Source organism: Pithys albifrons, chromosome 2 (genome assembly GCF_047495875.1).
Source record: "Pithys albifrons albifrons isolate INPA30051 chromosome 2, PitAlb_v1, whole genome shotgun sequence".
Taxonomy (NCBI): Eukaryota; Metazoa; Chordata; class Aves; order Passeriformes; family Thamnophilidae; genus Pithys; species Pithys albifrons.
In genome coordinates, this window is record NC_092459.1 from 7744532 (window position 1) to 7763278 (window position 18747).

An 18747-nucleotide genomic window follows, 5' to 3' on the forward strand; every position below is an offset into this window, starting at 1 on the left:
TACTGTAAACTACAGATGCCGTCATTAAAAACAGGCTGTTCCATAATTTTTGTATTCTTGGTTTTTTGGTGTATTTTTTTTTGTTAAGCATTGGCAGGGTCCTAATTCTTGATTTCAGCATTCCTGATTTTAAAGGGAGTAAGTATTTTTAGACTTTTCTCTTTCATAGGAAGAAATATAGGGTTTAGGAATGATGAATGCAAATCTTAGTACAGAGCAGGTACCTAAATTAAAATGTGATCTTTCTAATCTATCAGATAAATTAAGATTTGTAGGCCCAAAGCCATAGCATTTATTGGTTTGGAGTTTGCAATAAAATCTTCCCAGGAAGACTTTTGCACCCACTTAAGGACTCCAGCAACCTCTTATTCTCTCTGAGTGCCACAGGTGGTCTCCTTTTCAGAACTACTGCCCTGACTCGTTTTTTTTTCATGAGATATAACAAATACCTATTTTATCTTTCTGCTGTGTATCTCCTGTATACTGCAGCCTAAGAAGAAGAGGAAAACCCAGTGCTCAGACAAGGAGGTGCCAAAAGATCTGCTTTCTGTGGAAAAAGATAAACTGCAAGAGGAGGAAGGTAACAAAAGATCTGGTTCTTCTGCTATCTGATGCATGTTACCAAATAGGTACATGGGATGAAATATGTCAAAAGGGAGGCCTCTACTATTCCAGTCTTCTGCATTATTGGGGAAAGTTGCCAGTTTGAGAGTTACTGCTCCTTACTACGTGTAACTGCGTGGACAGGGGCCATGTGCTTTCCTGCTACTCTCCTCAGGTCCTGAGCATCTTCACAGAAATGGCAAATTGCAGGTGAAGAAGCATTTCTGAAGTGGTCAGAGGCCCACTGGGCAGAAGAGTCCTGTCTGCATGCTCTTCCTCTCTACTCCCATGGCCTGTGCATGCTGATACCCAGCTGGAGGGGTGGTCTTCCTAGGCAGATACTGTTGTGCCCATGACTGAGGCTGGTAAGGGCACTAAGTTAATGTACGCCCAACTTCTAGCAGGTCCATGAGCAAAGCCAAGATCTTTGTTTGTAAGGAGATCTGCAGAGGAATCTGGCAGAGGCCAGCAAGGCTCAGGCAACCAGAATTTCACTGGAAAACACGTTTCATCCCATGAGCCCCTCTCTGCCTCTCCCCACCAAGGGTTATATTGAAAACAACAAATTCTAAGCTTTTCTGGGCTTAAAAGATTATAATGTGATTAGTGTGGTGAGAGCAAGAGAAGCCCTCACTGCTGTTGGAATGGAGTCCTTCCTGGGGCCCAGTGTCAGAGGGCCTGCAAGGCAGTTGGGGCAAAAGGGGACACACCAGAGGGTTTCTTCAAATGGATCTGTAGTTTTTTGAAAGGATGAGCCAGCTGAACTGTTTCATCTGTTATTTGGAGATTCTTCAGAGAAAGAGAGTGTTTGTCTTGGTCAGATCCAGGGACTGTTTTTTCCTTTATTGACCATTTGTGGTGGTCCCTTCTCTGACTTTTTGGGTCATGGAGAGCATGGACAGAGTGAGAATGTGGCCCCACTGGTGTGAATGAACATCTGTGGAAACCAGGTGTCCACATAGCAGAGCAAGTCTTAGGGTGTGTTCAGGGCTAGAAGAACCCAGTAAACTGAAGTCTTATTTAAAGGTTGAGATTTTCATTAACTTCTCCCTGCTGACAGATGTACAAGGTGGTTGATGCTTTGCTGTGACGTCTCCCCTGAGGGAAAGGGGTGTCACATCAGGCTGGCACGCAGGACATGAGAATATGTGCAGTTACATGGGTCAGGATACATGACAGACAGGTTTGTGATGGGGATTTCTTATGTAACATGTTTCTGCAGAGGCAGCAAAGGCTGCACACTGGGGAGGTGCTGCATGAGACCTGATACCACTTCTACAGACAATACCAGAATCTATCAGATAGCTATTTATCTTGGTGATAAGCAGTAAAGCCAATAAAGGAAGTTCTTTGTTAGCTTGAAAATGAACTTTGCTCTGTGTTGTAGGAGTTTGGCAGACAAAGATCAGCAGCCGTGAAAAGAGACACTTAAGGAAGGAAAGGCTGAAACAAAAAGGTAAATGTACAGGCTCAGTTCACACAGCTGATCTGGCTGAGCTTGTCACTCCTTCTCACTTCCCAGCATCTTTCTGTTTGCTCTATTCGTCATTTGGCAGCAAAATCTTTGCATTTACTGAAGCTATTTACTTAAGAAAAGAGCCCTGGGAGCTGTTACTTGGGAGCTTGCCTTTTACTCCAGGGTCTCATTAAAACACATAACATTACCCACAGCACCTTAAGACCAGAGGTCTGTTAGATCTGAGATCTGCTAAAGGCTCGGTATCCTGTGGGTTAGTTACTTTTGCCTGGCTTGACAGAAGAAATTTTCTAATAATGGATGTATAAAAGCCCACATAATTTGCTCAGCCCCAAACAGGTTCTTTAGTCCAGGCCTGCCCAAAGTAAAGAACTATAACAAGGGGATATACTCTTATCCTAATGAGATAAAATGAAACAACACTTTCTGCTCACTCCATGTTTTGCCTCTGTATATTTCAAGGTGTCTGCCATGCACTTATGTCTATATGCATTTCTACTAATCATGTTATATGTAATAACCCTTACATGAAAACAGGTCATGGTATTAGGGCATTTGAAAATGTTTTCATTATCTCTGATCAAATGATCAAAATAACATGTAAATTTAATATATGAGAGTAATATAGCTTATATAGCTAAGATAGAAATTTGGAATTGGAAACATAGCTGGATATATATATATGAGAGTTTGTGCAGTGCCTGCAATGACTGTCTTAAAGTGCTCTCAGATGCTTTACCAAAACTGAAGGGCAAATGACCAGCAAATTTCAATCTGAAAATATACAGACATTTTAGAACCAATTTTAGTTTTTTGATTATTAAATCAAGAGCTTGGATTTTTAACTCTTGAATCATCAAGTGTTAAATACCTGCATGAATCTCTAAGGGCTTAAGGTGCTGGGGTCTCTACTTGCTCTCCAGCAAAGCAGATGGTTCCACCTTTCTTCGTCATGTAAGTTGGTCTGTTGGCATGGGTGATGCCAGCTGTACATGCAGAAATTTAACCATGCATGGTTTAACCCTAAGGCTATGCAGGCAATAAGTGCTTTGGTGACACAGGAAAGGGAGCTCAGTAGATCACATTATAGTTGAACGACCAGAAGACCTTGGAGGAATCCTCGAGCCTGGGCTGTGCAGGATGCTGAACCAAGTGATCGTGTTAGTATGGGCATTTCCAGAGCAGTGAGGTGTGATCCTCCAGGAAATAGCCCTAACCCTGCTGAGTGCGGGTTGCTGTTCCCTGTCAGGGGAGAAGCAGCAGCATCGATGTGAAGTGCGAAGGTGGAGTTGATGCCAGCAGGGGTCCTCTCTCCACCAGAGCCCCAGGAAAATGTTTTGTTATTCTGAAGGCCGGAGTCATAAAGAGCTTTAAAAGTCCTTTGGAGGAAAATATGCTGGAGATAATTGTCCTTATTTAAAATATCCATATGCCTGACACTGATTTCTCTAGAAGCCTTGAACTACCCACATCCAAGAGATTTGCTTTCATTTTCCTTGGAGGTCCAGCTGTTCTCTTTCTCTCCCTTCACTGCTCTGGGTCCCCAGCTGGACTCTGAAGGCCTTGAACCACCCTTGCACTCAGGGAGGGATGCCAGAGGCCTCTGTGGTGACTTTTTTCTCACATGACCTTCATGTTTGCTGCCTCAGTGTCCCATCCCAGGGAATCTGCTTCACTGTAATCGTACCTGTAAATACTTTCATTTGGAAATAGCCATTACATCTGATGGGTTTTGGCTTTGTTATGTTGTTTCCTCTGTAAAATTCTTCCTCGTAATTAAAAGTAATTATGTAATGTTTGTATTCCCAAGAAGACCCCAGCAGAGCATCCCTGGGTAGCTCAGCAGTTGAGCCAGCCTTTGACTGGGATGAGAAGGGAGTGGTGTGGCCACTCACAGAAGACACCAGGGGTGGTGGAAAAGGTGCTCTCTTTGCTAAGGCAGAGTGTGGGACCATGCTGAAGACCTCAGGAGCCCTACGTGAAGAATCAACGCCCTCCCAGTCAGAAGAAGATGTTTTCTCCAATGTAGGTGAGTGTGGACGTTCAAGCATCACTGAGGGAAAGCTTCAAAAACTGCTGTGTCCATCAGAATTCATCCTGCACACACTGTGTTGTCCATACCCTCCTTGAACCCTGCTAGCTGTTATTTCCCAGCAGTGTGAAAAGAGGGGTCTTTATGGCAGGAATTTCATGTGTTGTAGACTACCTGATTGGGTGTAAGCTGTTTTCTACCCAGAGGTGTTTAGTGTTTGGGCCCTTTTCAACCAAGGATGTTCACGCATAGTCAGAGTTAGACTGCAGGGTGTATATCCATATGTTTCAAAGCAGTATGGGGCAGGTATTCCTAAATCAAAAGGATGTGATTTTGCCTACCTTCTCTGATTAATCAAGAGTGATGACTGGACTGGTTGGTATATAAGGCCATATGATGACTCACCTTTAGTAGCAGTAATCCAGGACTCTGGTGATTCAGAAAATGCTTTTAGGTTGCCCTCACATGAGTTGCCTTCTCTGTTAGAGTCCCTTTCTTGCAAAGTACAGGATTGATGGGAGGAGGACGTTAGTACCGTTTTTACTCTAATGCTTTCAAAAGGCCAAATTCCAGGCTGATATTTGATGACAAATTCTGCCAGCAGTGCATAAAGGGGACATCAGTTCAGTTGAGTGAGGAATTTAAGTCCAGAGAAGTGCCACAGCATTGTGACATGCATGTTGAAGGGCTGAGAAGGCATACATGGTGATGGGGCTGGACAACATAAACGTGATTTCTCCTTGCTTGATTCTTGTTCAGCAACAGCAGTGGATGCAGTCTTGGTATGGAGAGAACACGGAAGGGCTGTCATGAGGTTGGAAGCATGAGGGAGAAACTACTGCCACCAGTTGTGAACATGACATCAGATTTTGGGTTACTGTTTGTTTGCATTTTAAATGCAGGAACATGGGATATTGCAGATGTAAAATCCTGTCCTGTGACCTTTGGGACGTTATCAGATCTGTCCAGGGATTTAGGTAAGTGGTCTTTCTTTGGACTTCTCTCTGAATTCTGCTATCACTTTCTTAGATGCTTGGCTTAAACGGGCTCTCATTGATCACATGTGGGTCTTCTACCCTGGAGCCACATTTCATTGGTCACTCTCCCTTGCAGAACTTGCTTGCATCTGCAATCCAGCACATCAGCATTTTAAGGAGTGACATCAGAACCTTTTACTGAGTGCTTTCCAAACTCATATCTCATCTTGGAATAAATAAAAAAATATTGCCTTCCCAGCAAATTCTTTCTGTTGGGTTTACTTGCACAGAAGGTTTCTGTTGTGCTGTGATGACCAACAAATGCAGGGAATTTCAGACCGCGCGAGTGAGCAAACACCCAGGTTGGAGAGGCTCTGTTAGAGGCTGCCAAGCCAGCAGCTTCCCATCCAGCACAGTGAGGGATTTTCAGCTTGAGCCTCTCCTTGCATGGCCTTGAGAAGGATGGAGCATCTCCTGGTTTTGCATTAAGTTGATACCAGTTTCTGGCTTTCACTTTGCATCTCTGCAACTGTCAGTCCTTCTCACTATTTGATTCCAAGTGCTTCTGGTTCATACATTCCCTGCCCACCAGAAACTCACACTTGTCTGAAAGTTCAACGGAATGATGAATTCAAAGTCTGGTCCTGAATCTTTTAGAGATTCTAAAGGCAAGTATAGATACATACAGACAGACATCTGTGCACAAAGCAGCATGTGTGGTGTTAGTCTGAATGCTGAAATTAGTTTCTAAAGCCAGACATGGCAATCAATATAATACATGCCATATTTAATCATCTACTTTCCAACACTTCATCAGTGGATCAAAACAATTCCTAATGTACAACTACTCAACAGGGAGAAATATTTGCTCACACCTGTGTTTATGCAGCAAAAAGTCAAGCTGATACCAAACAAAACTTCACAAACCATGGAGTTCTTCAGGTGAAAGGAAGAAAGGAAAAATCAGAGATGTGAAAAAAACCCTGATTTATAAAAGATGTGAAGAAACCACTAATCTGTTATGTACAGGCCTTAGAAATGGAGTAAGTGGAGTAAGTCAGGGAGTCATGCAGATTCTACTGGTTGCTTTAGTTGCTGAAAGTAATCATGAAAAACCCCTTTTTCCTCTAACAGCTCTCTCTCATCTGTGCTCTTTCGTGGAGCAACTACTTTAGTAATTATGGATTAGCTTCAGCAGAAGCCTTCTCACTGAAGGTGGTGGGAGTTGGAGCTGCATACACTGGATGTGCTTTTGTTCTGCAGGAACTACAGCTCCCTTCTTAGGTCCCCAGCGTTTTCTGAATATTGCTGGTATAGCCACTCCTGAGCGAGTTGTTTTTAATAACTTATGCATGTAGTGTCCTCAGCCAGCCTTTGTTAATAAATCCACTGTGATGAGCAGCATAGATTAATGTGTGGCTTAAATTACATAACATCCAGGCATTGTGACATAGTGAGCAGAGAGAGGCATGATTAATTGGTTTTAATAATGTGAATATACCTATGTGATTATCTTTTAGGTTTGGGGGGGATTTGTTTTTTTTGTTTTAATTTTTAAAAAAGGACACTTTCCTGTGTGCAGATAACATGAAGAGTAAATCATCTGAGGACAGTCCTTCCAGATGCTGTTGGCACAGCAGCCCGACTTTCCTCCCTGCAGATGATGCGTGGCAGGGGCAGGGTATGTCTCTTTGCTCTTTTTCTGTTGAAAGGCAAGTGTATCAATGCTGATACTCTTTTTAGTCTGTTCCCTAAGCCTCAGAAATGAGGATGCATTTCCCATGTGGCTCATTGACTGGTAGAGGTAAGGGAGAAATCCATTGTGGATCCAGTTTTTGGCAGGTGCCCAGAGCTGCTGTGAGCTTGGTCAGGGCAGCAGGCACCCGCGGAGGACCCTTGAGAAGAGCGAACATGCATTTTCTTTATGTTTTTCCTCAGAAGATAACAAAAAGGGGACACAAAGTAGTCTTTTTCAGTGCATACATACTGCTGTGCAAAGTGCAGTTAGAGCTCCTGGGCAGCAGGAGCAGCTGTAGGGAGGCTGTGCAGGCTCCCCTGGCCGGGGTCCCGGCAGCTGCAGCGCTATCAGTTGCAGGCAGATAAGCACAGGAACAGGGGCAAGCACAGTGCGATCCCTCTCCACACCCTGCAGAGAGCAGGTCAGCAACTTCCTGAGCCAGAGGCAACAGGATAGGCTCTGCATTTCAAAAAACCCCACGTTTAGCAGTCAACTCACATTACTACATTTGTGAAATATGTTCAAGGTTGTGTTTGTTTTTCATAACTGAAGCATTGTGTTTCCCTCCCTCCCATCCTTGTGTGGGAAGGTGGAGCTGAGTGGCCCTTTTCCAGGCAACCACAGCCTGGTCTGAGGGATGGACATGGGAGGACAGGGTGCTTCTAGAGCTCTGAGTTACTTTGCCTAAACTTTTAAGTTTCCTCAGTAATCCCTTAAAGACAGGTGCAGAACCCAACTCTATTGCACTGGGGCGATCAGGATTTCAGTTTTTTTATGACTGATAATGGGTGGTTTTTTTACTTTCAAAATCTGCTTGAAAGACCATCATGGGTCCTGAGCAGCTGGAATAATTTGGCATGAGCAGTGTGGGTATTAGATGACCTTTTTCTCTTGACCTTTTGGCCAGGATTGAGTGAAGTATCTATATATACCCCTGTTGGTGGGAGGCCCTTCCCTGCTCTTGCAAAAATGACAGCTGATGAGCCAAGCAAACCTCTTCATGCTCTAGCTGCTCTGATTGCTTAACTGCAGGAGAAGCCAGTGGTGAAATTCATTAAAGAGAAGACTGTGGTTGTCTTACTTCTCTGCCCAGTGGTAACTAAGGCTCTGCAGAAGATGCATCATGTTGGCCATGATTTTATAAATAGCACAGTTTGCTTTAAGAAGAATGAAAGCAAAATACCCAACCCCAAGCATTGCCTTCCCCGAGTGCTGTGTTTCTTTACTCTTTCCTTGCTGCAAAGGGTGCCTGGCCCTTTCCAGCTTCGGAGCCCGGCTCGCCCCTGTGGGACGGAGGAAAGCAGTGTGGGCGGCCCTTCAGCAGCGTTCCCTTGCACTGCATTTGGCACATGTCAGACTTGACACACACTGGGCTTGATCTGCAGTTGCAAAGCCAGGCAGAGCTCCGCTTTTTGAGTGCCATATGCATCTGAGAGCAGAACAGATAGGAGCAAATTCAGCAGGTTGCTCCTGTAAACATCTGAGAAGAAGTGTGTGGAAGGATTCTTCCTGCCTTACAGCTTCTTTCTTCGTCCTGGTATTTTTTTTTCCCTTTGAATCATCAGCCTTGATATTGATGCAGGGGAGGGGAGCGTCATGAACATGTATTCCCTGAATTTAGATGAGGTAATGGTTGGCATTAAGGTCGGTGCTGCAGGCAAAATGAGCTCTTTGACAGTTAAACATGGCCTGTTAGCTCTTGCAGGCCTGTGAACTAAAAAAAATGGCATTTATAACCTGAATATGAGTTGAGGTCACTTTATCAAATCCAGAGCAGTACATGTAATGAGTCTCTTTGTTCTGTGCTGATACAGCCAAAGGAGCTGGATGCTGGACTTTTGCCTCTGCCCCCGCCAGCAGAGCTGCCTTGGCTGGCTCCCTGCTCCACATCAGGTTATCTTTTTGGGAAATACCAGCAATAATAACGCCGTCGCCCACAAAAGGCTTGAGGCCTAAGTCTTGTCACAACTGAAAGCATATATCCATAGAGGGAGAGAGAGAGTTAGTGATTATGGAATTGAACAGTCACTGCAATATGGAAGTGAAAAAAGACTATCAATCAGGCTGGTTTCCAAACAACACACTGCTGTGTTGATACTCATTAATGATACACAGTGCTGGTGGTTCATTCTTTATTATTGCCATATATGGAGTGCTGTGCCCATTTCTGGGCTCCCAAGTACAAGACAGTCATGGACTAACTAGAGAGGCCATTCATACGTATGAACCTGTTGGGGTGGTTGCCTATGGTCTGCCCAGAGAGTGGGGAAGAAGCAATGGGTATGAAGTGAACTTCCATTTATACATAAGGGAAAGCCTTTTTTATGGTGAGGGTGGTCAGGCAATAGAACAGTTTGCCCAGAGACGTTGTGGAATCTCCACCCTTGAAAAGATTCAAAACTCTGATGCCTGCATTCCTGAGCAACCTGCTATAGCTCAGCCCTCTGTGAGCTGTAGGGTGGGACTAAACATCCCCCAGAGGCTCCTTCCAGCCTCATCAATTTTGAAATCCTCATTCTATCATCAGTCATTGTCTCTGCGTATTCAAATAAGTAGTCTTTAGCAATCTAAGCCTTCCTTGTCTGGGGGCATTCAGTATCTTGGAGCTGAAGCCACATGGTCAGCACTGATGGCTGCAGTCCCGGCAGTCCCACCAGCCAACTGAGGTGACCAGGACTCTTCCACAAGGGAAGTGGGACCCAAAGAGGGAAGCTTTTTTTGTCATCATTTTTCCCTGCTGATCATTAATGTTTGCATACTTTTCATCCCTGCCACAAAGAGAAAAGGGGATGAACTCCTTCTGGTTCTGACATAATTCACTTTATTTTCAAGACTGGAAAGTACTCTGTCTTTGCCAGGCGATTTTCTTGCCTCTTCTGCAGCATTTTTCTGGATCTTCCTGCCTATGCCTTGGAAGTTTACTTGCACGTGTTTCCTGATACTGCCTTTGTGCACCCTATACCACATGTCTGCCACTGCCCCTTTAGTGACATTTGTGTACTTATCCTTTACTGTCTCACAGAATGCACCATGTGCTGTGGCTGGTTTTGCTGTTAGAAAACATGTAACCCACACAGTGTGGCAGGCTCGGCTGTTTCAGAGCACTTGTGTCTGTTTCCAAGGCAAGCGAGTACTAATTTTATTCCATGCATCTGCTTCCAAGTGCAGTGGACCTGGGCTTTGGCAACAGCCCACGGCAGAAAACCCACATTCTGCTTTGCAAATGCAATGTCTCATGACCATGAGAGTCGCTTTTTACCTGTGTCTTGGCATCTTCCCAGTGAATCCTCAATTGCCAACACAAATTTTCCCCTGAACTTTAAGAAATCTCCCATGTCACTTGACCCTACGTCTCCTGACTCCCATCCTTCCTTCTGTTCTGAGGTTAAAATCAATTTGAATTATTTTGTTTCTTGGGGATCAGTAGCTTCTTTCCATTAAAAGAAGTCTTCAGTATGGGATTTATTTGATACTTTGCCTCTACTGAGTTATGCTCAAGGAAGGTGCCAAATGAGGGATTCCTACACCCAGCTATTGGTAGCAATAATTTTGACCTGTAACACAAAAATGCAAGCTTTAGACTGGAAGTTATCTATCCATTTGAACTGAATCGATTAGACTTGGCCTACAAGTGATGGCTTGGCAAGGGTTTGGGTTAGGACTATGCTCATTACACAGGCAACTGCCCTTTGCAAAGGGCTGGGTTTTCTACAGCAGCCACAGGAAGACTCAGCGCCATGGACAATATGCAGCCTACTGAGGGGTTGTCCTGCCAGATGAACCTCCCTTCAGTTTCTGCTGCCCATATTAAGGGACAGCATGCCAAGAAGGACACTGGTAGCTTAAAATCTAAATGTACAACTCCGGGCTAAAAAATTTGAATCCCCTTCTCGACAAGACATAGTGAGTTTTGCTGCAGTACTTTGCAGTTTCATTTTTCAGGCCAGATAATTAGGTTCAGCCTGTAGAGTACTATACTCCACCCTATCTATCAGCAGGCACAGAGAACTTCCTGACTGTTCCTTTTGAGCAGACCCTGCTGCTGTAGGGCCCTGTTTGCCTGCTCCCCAACACCTCCCAGGGTGCAGCTGGCTGCTCCCTGGCATTACACAGGAGAGAGACTGAAGACCTAGGGCATTCAGATGGTTGGTGCTGGGATTGACTTTCTGCCTGCAGAGGTGCTGGCAGCTTCCCTGATTTTTGAAGAAATCTTAATCATAGTGGCTTTCAGAATCTAAAAGTGTCTTCATTGCATGGGGTATATGGAAACCACCTTGGCCCTGAAATGCACACTGTAAATGTTTGCTGCCAGCAGAAGAGTACAGCTTGTCTGGGTGGAGTTGCTGGGGGACTGAGGTGGGCTGCAAGCAAGAATCTAGTTGGAAAATGGCATTTAACAGCATTGCTTTTGTAAAAATGAACATGAGGAATTGTCAAGATGTTGGTCTGTATTTGTGCTGGGAGAGATACCACCTCCATCAGTGCTAAAGCCACATGGGGTGCAGGAGGACTTGCTGTTGCACGGTGCATTCCTTCTAGTGCTCATGTTTACAGGAATTTGTGATCAGGTTTAGCCTGTGAGGGAATTAATGATCAGTTGCTGATTTAAAAACACTAGAGTATATGCAAAGTTTAAAGATGTTGCGAGAGATGTCACTGCAGAAGAGAAATATGCTACACAAGAGGAGAGGTTTTAAGTCAGAGCTTTGGGATAAGTACATTTAATCCGGTTTCCCCATCAAATCCAGCAAATTTTAAAGAGTCTTATAGTGCCCTTAATTTTACTCTAAGTTAAACACCCCTGGGACACAAAGTTTTGGGAAGTAATTTTGAGATGAGTCACTGCTGCCTGGCCTGGCCAAGTTTCATGCCTACACATGACAAGGGGAAAGCATGAATGTAAGCCCATTGCTGCAGATTGCCATTAAAACTATTTCCATAAATAAAAGTATATACATTAATGCACTTTTTGAGAGATCAGAAGTTAAATAGGTAAAAACAACAGTTGTGGCTTCCCATGTGTTAAATTACGGTCTGTCTTGTTTATTTATGCGAGAACATCCATCAGCAGAGCTGCTGCCTTGCAACTCAGGAGACTGAATTCTGTTTTAGACTGGAATTTTATTGGGGAATGTGTTCAAAATTACTTGTTCATACGCCTTTTGAAGAAGGAAAGACATACTGTCTATATGAAGGGCATGAATTTTAAACTGAGAAACTTGAGGAATGTTTATAATCTGGTTTATGACATTTGGCAGCAAACTTTGTCAGAGCAACTTTTTGGAAACAGTTTTCTTTTATCATCCCTGCATGCTTTTGGTTTTGGCTCTGGTTCAACTAGAAGTTTTTCCATCCAGCTTGAGAAATTTTTTTAAGTATTTTTCTTTCATTTTAAGAGGCATAATCAACTAAGAGTTATTATATGCTGTGTTTTTGAAGTCATTCTCCCTTTTGGAACGACTTAAGGTTATTGCATTCAAATTATTAAAAAATAATCAAGTAGTTCTTTCAACATCTCATGCTGATTTATGTGCTTTTTTTGCACCTCATTCAGTTTGGGTAAAGGAATAAGACTGGTCTGTTTTGCCTTCTTGCATGAGAATCATTTGCCAGTGCTTTGTGGAGCGGCAGCTGAGGGCTTGCAGCCAGATTTTCAAAGGTACCAGATGCTGAAAGATACAGAAATCTAAAAGATTTTGATAAGTTTTTTGCCTAGCCTCCATGAGATGATTAGTATTGATGCAGAGTAGGTGTTACCTACTTCATGCCTATTTAGAGTTGCATATTAGGCAGGTTTGAAAATCAGTGCAGTAATGGTGCTTTGCTGGCTTACATTCAATAAAAGAAAATGGAAAAGGAAGATGAAGTGAAGCATGTACTTGATTCTATTTTTTATAAGAAAGCAAACATCAATGAGAGCATTAATGAATGCACAAATCCTTTGCTAATATTAATCTTTCATTCAAATAATTGCCCAGAGGATGGTGTGTTGCAGTGAGTGGAAGAGACTGCTGTGTCTGCCAGTGTTTCTGGATATGCTTGAATCCTTCTCCACGAAATTGAACGAAAACGTTTGACAAGCCATGCTATTAGTTTTGTAAAGCTTGTTTTCTCAAAGCTGGGACTGGAAAGGCTTTTATTCCTGTGTGTTTTTCTGCCCTTCTTTAATTTTCCTCCTGTCCTGAAAAATGCAGTCACTAATTGTGAATTAGCAGTCAATGTATATGCTTTAATAAACTTTTAAAATAAATTTGTAAATTATTTGATACATTTAAGACACATGCACACCCAGACATTCCAGGGGTAAGCAAGAAGATAACAGGCATTCTTTGTAGCATTTGTGCTACTTGTGTGAGGCTGGGAAGTAATATGGATTTGAACATAAGTCATTTGTATGCTCTCCCTAGTAGATGACCCTTCAGCAATTGACCTGGACTCTGACTGGAAGGCTCCCACAGAAGAGTGGGGAAACTGGACTGGAGATGAGGAACATCAGATGGGAGATGAGAAGGAAAAGGTGAGGCAGTGATGTTGATGGCCGAGGGAGACCTGCCCCACTGGGGTCAGTCCCATCCAGCCTGGGGTCTCCAGTGCAGGCCTGGAGCAGGGCTCCTCTGGTTGTGGGGGCTTTCTCATGCTGGGAGGAGATGCTTGACGTGATCACTCCACTGACCTGTCTGAGATAGCTGGAGCTGGGGGACACACTTGCAGGATGTGTGAGATGGGTTGGGGGGAGTTGGCTGGCTCTGAGAGTTCATCATCCTGATGGCATTGCTGTCCTAAGCAGCAAACACTGTGTGTCACCTTTCATGAATGAACTCTTTCTACTGCTGCTGACCTTCCCACATACTGGGGCCATAAAAGAGGTGTGGAGTCCATGGCTGACACCAGCCTTCACAGCATCCCAGGCGGCTGGGACATATTATTTAAGCCTGCTGATAAGGGGGTTTGCTGATAGTGATACAGTGGTAGCTTGTGTGGAGAGGTAGAAGCAGAAGGCTTCTTGTTCAAATGCTTTCTAGAAGCCCAGGAAAATGTTCCCCTTGGATAGCAGTGGGAAGAGCATGCTGAGCTTTTTGCAAAGAGCTGTATTAAGCGAGGTATGCACCTTATCCAGAGAGACACCCTGCTTGTTCACTGTCAGCACACACTCCTGGAGGTAATGGTTTTCCTGAAAAAAACCCCCAAGAATTACCTTTCCCTGAACTCCTCTTACAAAATCTCTGATGCTTTCAGGATTTGCCAAAAGGCAAAGCAAGCATTCGTTTCTGCCTTTCTGGACTCGAAAGCAAAACACAGCGGAAGAAGAAGAAAATGGAAGTGAAGGAAGCAAGGGCTGGATCTGGGCTGAAGCATGTGAGTATTTTGTATTCCAAGAGTAGTGTTTGGTTTTCCAGGAGCAGAGGGGGCTATCTTCTCTCTTAAGATGTTGTGACCTAAGGGTGACTTCTTCCCTCTCTGTCTTCTGGTTTCCTCTCCTCTTTTCTCCCTAGCTTCCCATAAAAGTGCGAGCACAGTGAACTGTGGAGTTTTGCAACATGGTATCCCCTAACATATTTACAGTTTGATTTTATAGTACAGAGAGTTGTGCACTTAACTTGGAATGCATCTGCCTAAGCATTTTTTCTTTCATGATTAAAGCCAGATGCACGCTAAGCTTGGTGTAAAATTGGGCTGTGTTTTATCTGTAGCTGAAGGTCAGAGATATAAACAGTAATGCAAAGGTAGTTCCCGAACGCCAGTGAAGATAAGGCAAAGCAACTGTTACACCAGTGAAAAGCTTTTTGAGAGAAAAATGTCTCACAGTGCAACAGAGAAAGGCTGTGGAGGATGTCAGTTCATTTGGAAGTGCAAAGGATCAGAATGTTGACAAGGTTTTGAACCAGTCCTTGGCTGAAATGTCCTTACTGTCCTGTGAAATGAGAAATGTGGGGGAAACCCCACAAAATATCCTAATTGTATTTCATTCATTTGCCACGGAATGTTTTTCTGGACGCATACAGCTTTTTTTTTTTTTTAAATTCTCTTCCTGTCACACCCACTGTGGTCTCTCATGATCCTCAGGGCAGTTTTGCTCCCTGAACTCCAGATGCTCCCATTTTAAGTGAAAATGTTTTAACCAACTCACTGACCACAATCCACATAGTCATTGGACAGCCCATCAGTTCCCAGACTGCTGCCAGGATACTCGCGCTCTTGCACATCCAATTAGTTGGTTCAGCTTTGTATGTACCTTAATGAATAATCTTAACAGTGCTGTTCAGAGTCCTCAGGACAGCATTGCTTCTTCTGGCATGTTTATGGTGGGCCAGAAGAAGCTCATCTTGCATGTCAGCTGCAAATGCTGGTGTCTGCTGGTGTGCAAGCTCATCCTTCAGAGACGGATATAAAAAAGATTAAATTACATATGGAGTAAGATCCACAAAGTTTCTCATCACACTCCTTGTGCTATCTCCAGTATTTCTGTGGACTGTAGTCAGTTAGCAGTCCCTGGGCATGTCTTACTCTTCAGTGTAACTACACAATGCCAGTACTTTCACCTCACTATTTCCTGGTGTTCTTCTATTCACTGGGAGAAGCAAGGGGGAAAATGGAAATGAAAGACAATTTCAGCACTTTAATCCCCTCTAAAACAAATAAATATGAGGTAAGTAAATGACATGCCAGAATATTTTAATCATGTAAAAAATAATTTGTCCTACAGTTTCTTTAAATGCCCCCAATAATGACATTTTTCCTCATATTTTGTACTTGCATATGCTTCGTTTAACTCACATGCTTAGTGAAGCGTATTATTGTTTCAATTAAGCCCCAGCAAGGTTTGCAAACAAGAATGGAAGAAGGCCCAAGGGACTTGATATCTACAAACCATAGCAGTGATGCAGTCTCTGCTTCCTTCAGAAAATCCCTGGATGTTGCTAATAATTCACCCAGTAATGGTAAGTGATTATTTTTGAATGTCTGATGGATTTTCAGAATAATATGTAATCTGAGAGTTGTTCACAAATGCATTTTTAAGTGAATATGTAAAATGCTTCTCCTTCAGCTGTATGTGTTAATTCTTTGAGAGCCTCTGCATTATTCTGTATTACAGAGGCTTTTCTGTGACAGATACCTGTTCCTGTTCCTCTTAGTTACTGAGCAAAGCTACTATTGCATTTAGTGACAGTAATTTTTGCACAGTGCTTTTCAAGATGAAATGGAAGAAAATGTATGTATGAGTGAATCAGTGCCCACTAAAAAACATTGAGCCCTCCCCATGACTTTGGAGTCCCCTTGAAAGTAGATGGCCCTTGTAAAACGTTTAAGAACCCTTAAATCCCCTTTATCAGGCAAAAAGCCAACAGTTCTCGTGGATGTGATTGCACATGGAATTGCACTGGCCACTGGATTGTGCACTGGCCACTGTTGTTTGTATTGCAGGTGTATCTGGAAAAAAGGAGAGAAGGAAGAGGAAGAAAATGAAGAAAGAGACTTGAGGGAGTTGTGCAGCTGCTGGAGTGACAACCTGATGGAGCAGGCATGCTGATGAGCTGCAAGGATTCTGCTTTCTGCGATGCCGCACTGAGCCCAAAGCAAAGGGAGACTCCAGGAGATCTCCCAGTGAGAGGAAGAGGAGAAGAGGAGCAGTGAGCCAGAGAGCATGAGTGTGTGACAGAACAGAGAGAGTGCGCAGGCTGGGCACAGGAGGTGGTTTTGAAACAGAGTGGCTGTTCATTGCAAACTGCTGCCCTTAATCAAAAGGTGTTGAATGGGGTTTGTCTGGTTGCATTAAGTCCTTTCAGTTTTTCACTGTCATGTGATTTGTCAACTTGTAGTGTTATATGCCATTATAGAATTAGTTGGGCTGTACCTGACTGTGATTGTACTTCAGTCCCATGGAGGATCCACCAGCTAGTCTGGTCTCCTCTGGCATTTCTGCAGAGGTGCTCATCGACAGGCTAGTAATGTACAGAAGGAAGAACTGTTCAGAGGCAAAGGATCACTCTCAAACCTCCTAAATCTTTTAAATCATTGTTGGCTGCTATAGTCAGACTTTTGCCTTGTACCTTGCTATATTTATACTTGTTGCCCCACATCAGACTAGCCTGCTCTACAAGGGAACATTTCTGAAAGTTTTAAACTTGCTTGGAAAGCTGGTCTAAACCCTTTTTTCTCCTTGGATTTCATGGTGGGCTAAATGTTCAAGTCTGTGTGTCCAAAGCATGTTGCATTTGTACTTAGAGTAGACTGCAGTAACTTTTTTAAATCATTTTTCTGAATCTGATGTTTGGAAGTTTTTATCATTTTGTTACTTGAATATTCTAATATAAGCTGAATTTGTGAGTGAAATTTTTAAAAAATGTGTTTAGTATTTATTGAAGAGTGTGTATTTCTCCTTGTCAGAGGGCTCACAGTATGGAGGAGAGAATGTGTTACAATTGAATACTGCGGTTTATAAACAATGCCGAGCTGACACCACTAAAGGCAGAAGCCCTTTATCCCTGTAGGAGCTGCAGCTTTGGTGGTAGCTGGGAGGTTTCTTCAGACTTGACCCATCCCAGAAGTGCTGCCTGAAAGGATGAGTGTGTTTGTCAAGCCTCCATCTGCATTCGACTCTGTGCCTTTGGAGATGGTGTGGGAAGGTTGCATTACTAGTGCACGGTAAGTGTGTGCACATTCACAGGGTTTGGGCTGATGCTGTGAAACCCATTTCACTGGGACACTGAGTAACCAGGGATGTGGCTTTACACTGCCACAGCTGCAGTCCTGCTTGCATCATGGAGCCAGAGGAGAGCTCTGTGCTTCTGCCATCGCAGCCACCCCGATCCCAGCTTGTCTGAGCTTTACTTGCAGCTCAACACCTCTACCTGATGGCCTTCACCTGTTGCATAGCTGTCAAAGCAGCCATACCTTTCAGAGAAGCAATTAACTGCAGCAATGTATTTGTGTTTAGAGTTTAGCTACTATATGGTAAAGGGCAGTTCTCGTGTGCTGTGATTTCTAGGGCAGTGAACTGTACAGTGTGCTCTGAAATTTAGCACAGCAAGATTGTTTCAGACAACCAGAGGAAGAGTAACCTTAAGTGATACCATTAGCAGCCCACTGTCTAGATTCTGCACATCCTGGTGGTCGTGTCTCAGTGTAGGCAAAATATTGGTGGTTTATGACTGACTGACTAGACCAAAGGGCTTTTATATGGAAAGTAACAGGTTTAGAGCAGATGCATAACAAGAAAATACATGGCCTCACTGGAGGAACAGGTACAGCAAGTTCAAGGATTTAGAAGATGTGCTAATGAGTATGTGGGTAATGAGCAAAGTTCTGCTGTCTCTGAAGGGAATGGAAAACATTCATTGGCCTCATTGGGGCCAGGATGTTGCCCATGGTCTTTGCTTAGCATTGAAGATAACCTCTGTCCTCAAAAAAAAAAAATTTCTTCTGCTGTTTTCTCTATATCTGCTTGCAGACTTTTTGATGTCTTTGTAACTATGTTTTATTTCAATGTGTTTCGGTATTTAAAATGTCACTGTTTTTATAATAAAAAAATGAAAAAATTTTATCCAAAGCCCAACACTCTCGAGTAGTTTTATTTAATTTGTATGTGTGTCAGTAAGAGCATGTGGTTTTGGCTAAAACCATTTAATTTTTGAGCTTCTTCAAGGTACTATAAATGTTTTTTAAGAGATTCCCTTCATCTAGGCCCTTTTATGTTTAGGAAATCCTCATGATACTCTTCTGTTGTTGGGATGAACAAACAGTAGAGGCCTGTAACACTGCCAAGCTGACTATGGTGCTGATGACAAGCAGCAGCAGATTGTATTATCCAGCTTTTCTGTCAAATTCATCAGTACTCCTGTTAGTGACATCAGTGGTATCTGGAGAGCTGCATTTTTCTTCCGGCTCCACTGTTTCATGAATGGGAATCCATCACTGTAAT

The 18747-nt window shown here is 43.4% G+C and overlaps 1 protein-coding gene across 1 annotated transcript in view; it reads left to right on the top strand.

Annotated features, from left to right (window-relative positions):
* Positions 1-18363, top strand: part of LOC139668255 (protein LYRIC-like) — a 30222-nt gene extending 11859 nt beyond the window's left edge. The window contains exons 3-11 of the mRNA XM_071547787.1: positions 490-580; positions 1991-2059; positions 3894-4109; positions 5015-5089; positions 6672-6770; positions 13238-13344; positions 14064-14183; positions 15637-15766; positions 16251-18363. Coding sequence (XP_071403888.1) covers positions 490-580; positions 1991-2059; positions 3894-4109; positions 5015-5089; positions 6672-6770; positions 13238-13344; positions 14064-14183; positions 15637-15766; positions 16251-16306 — 963 coding nt within the window. The 3' untranslated portion in view covers positions 16307-18363. The remainder of the gene's footprint in view (positions 1-489; positions 581-1990; positions 2060-3893; positions 4110-5014; positions 5090-6671; positions 6771-13237; positions 13345-14063; positions 14184-15636; positions 15767-16250) is intronic.
* The last annotated feature ends 384 nt before the right edge of the window (positions 18364-18747 follow it).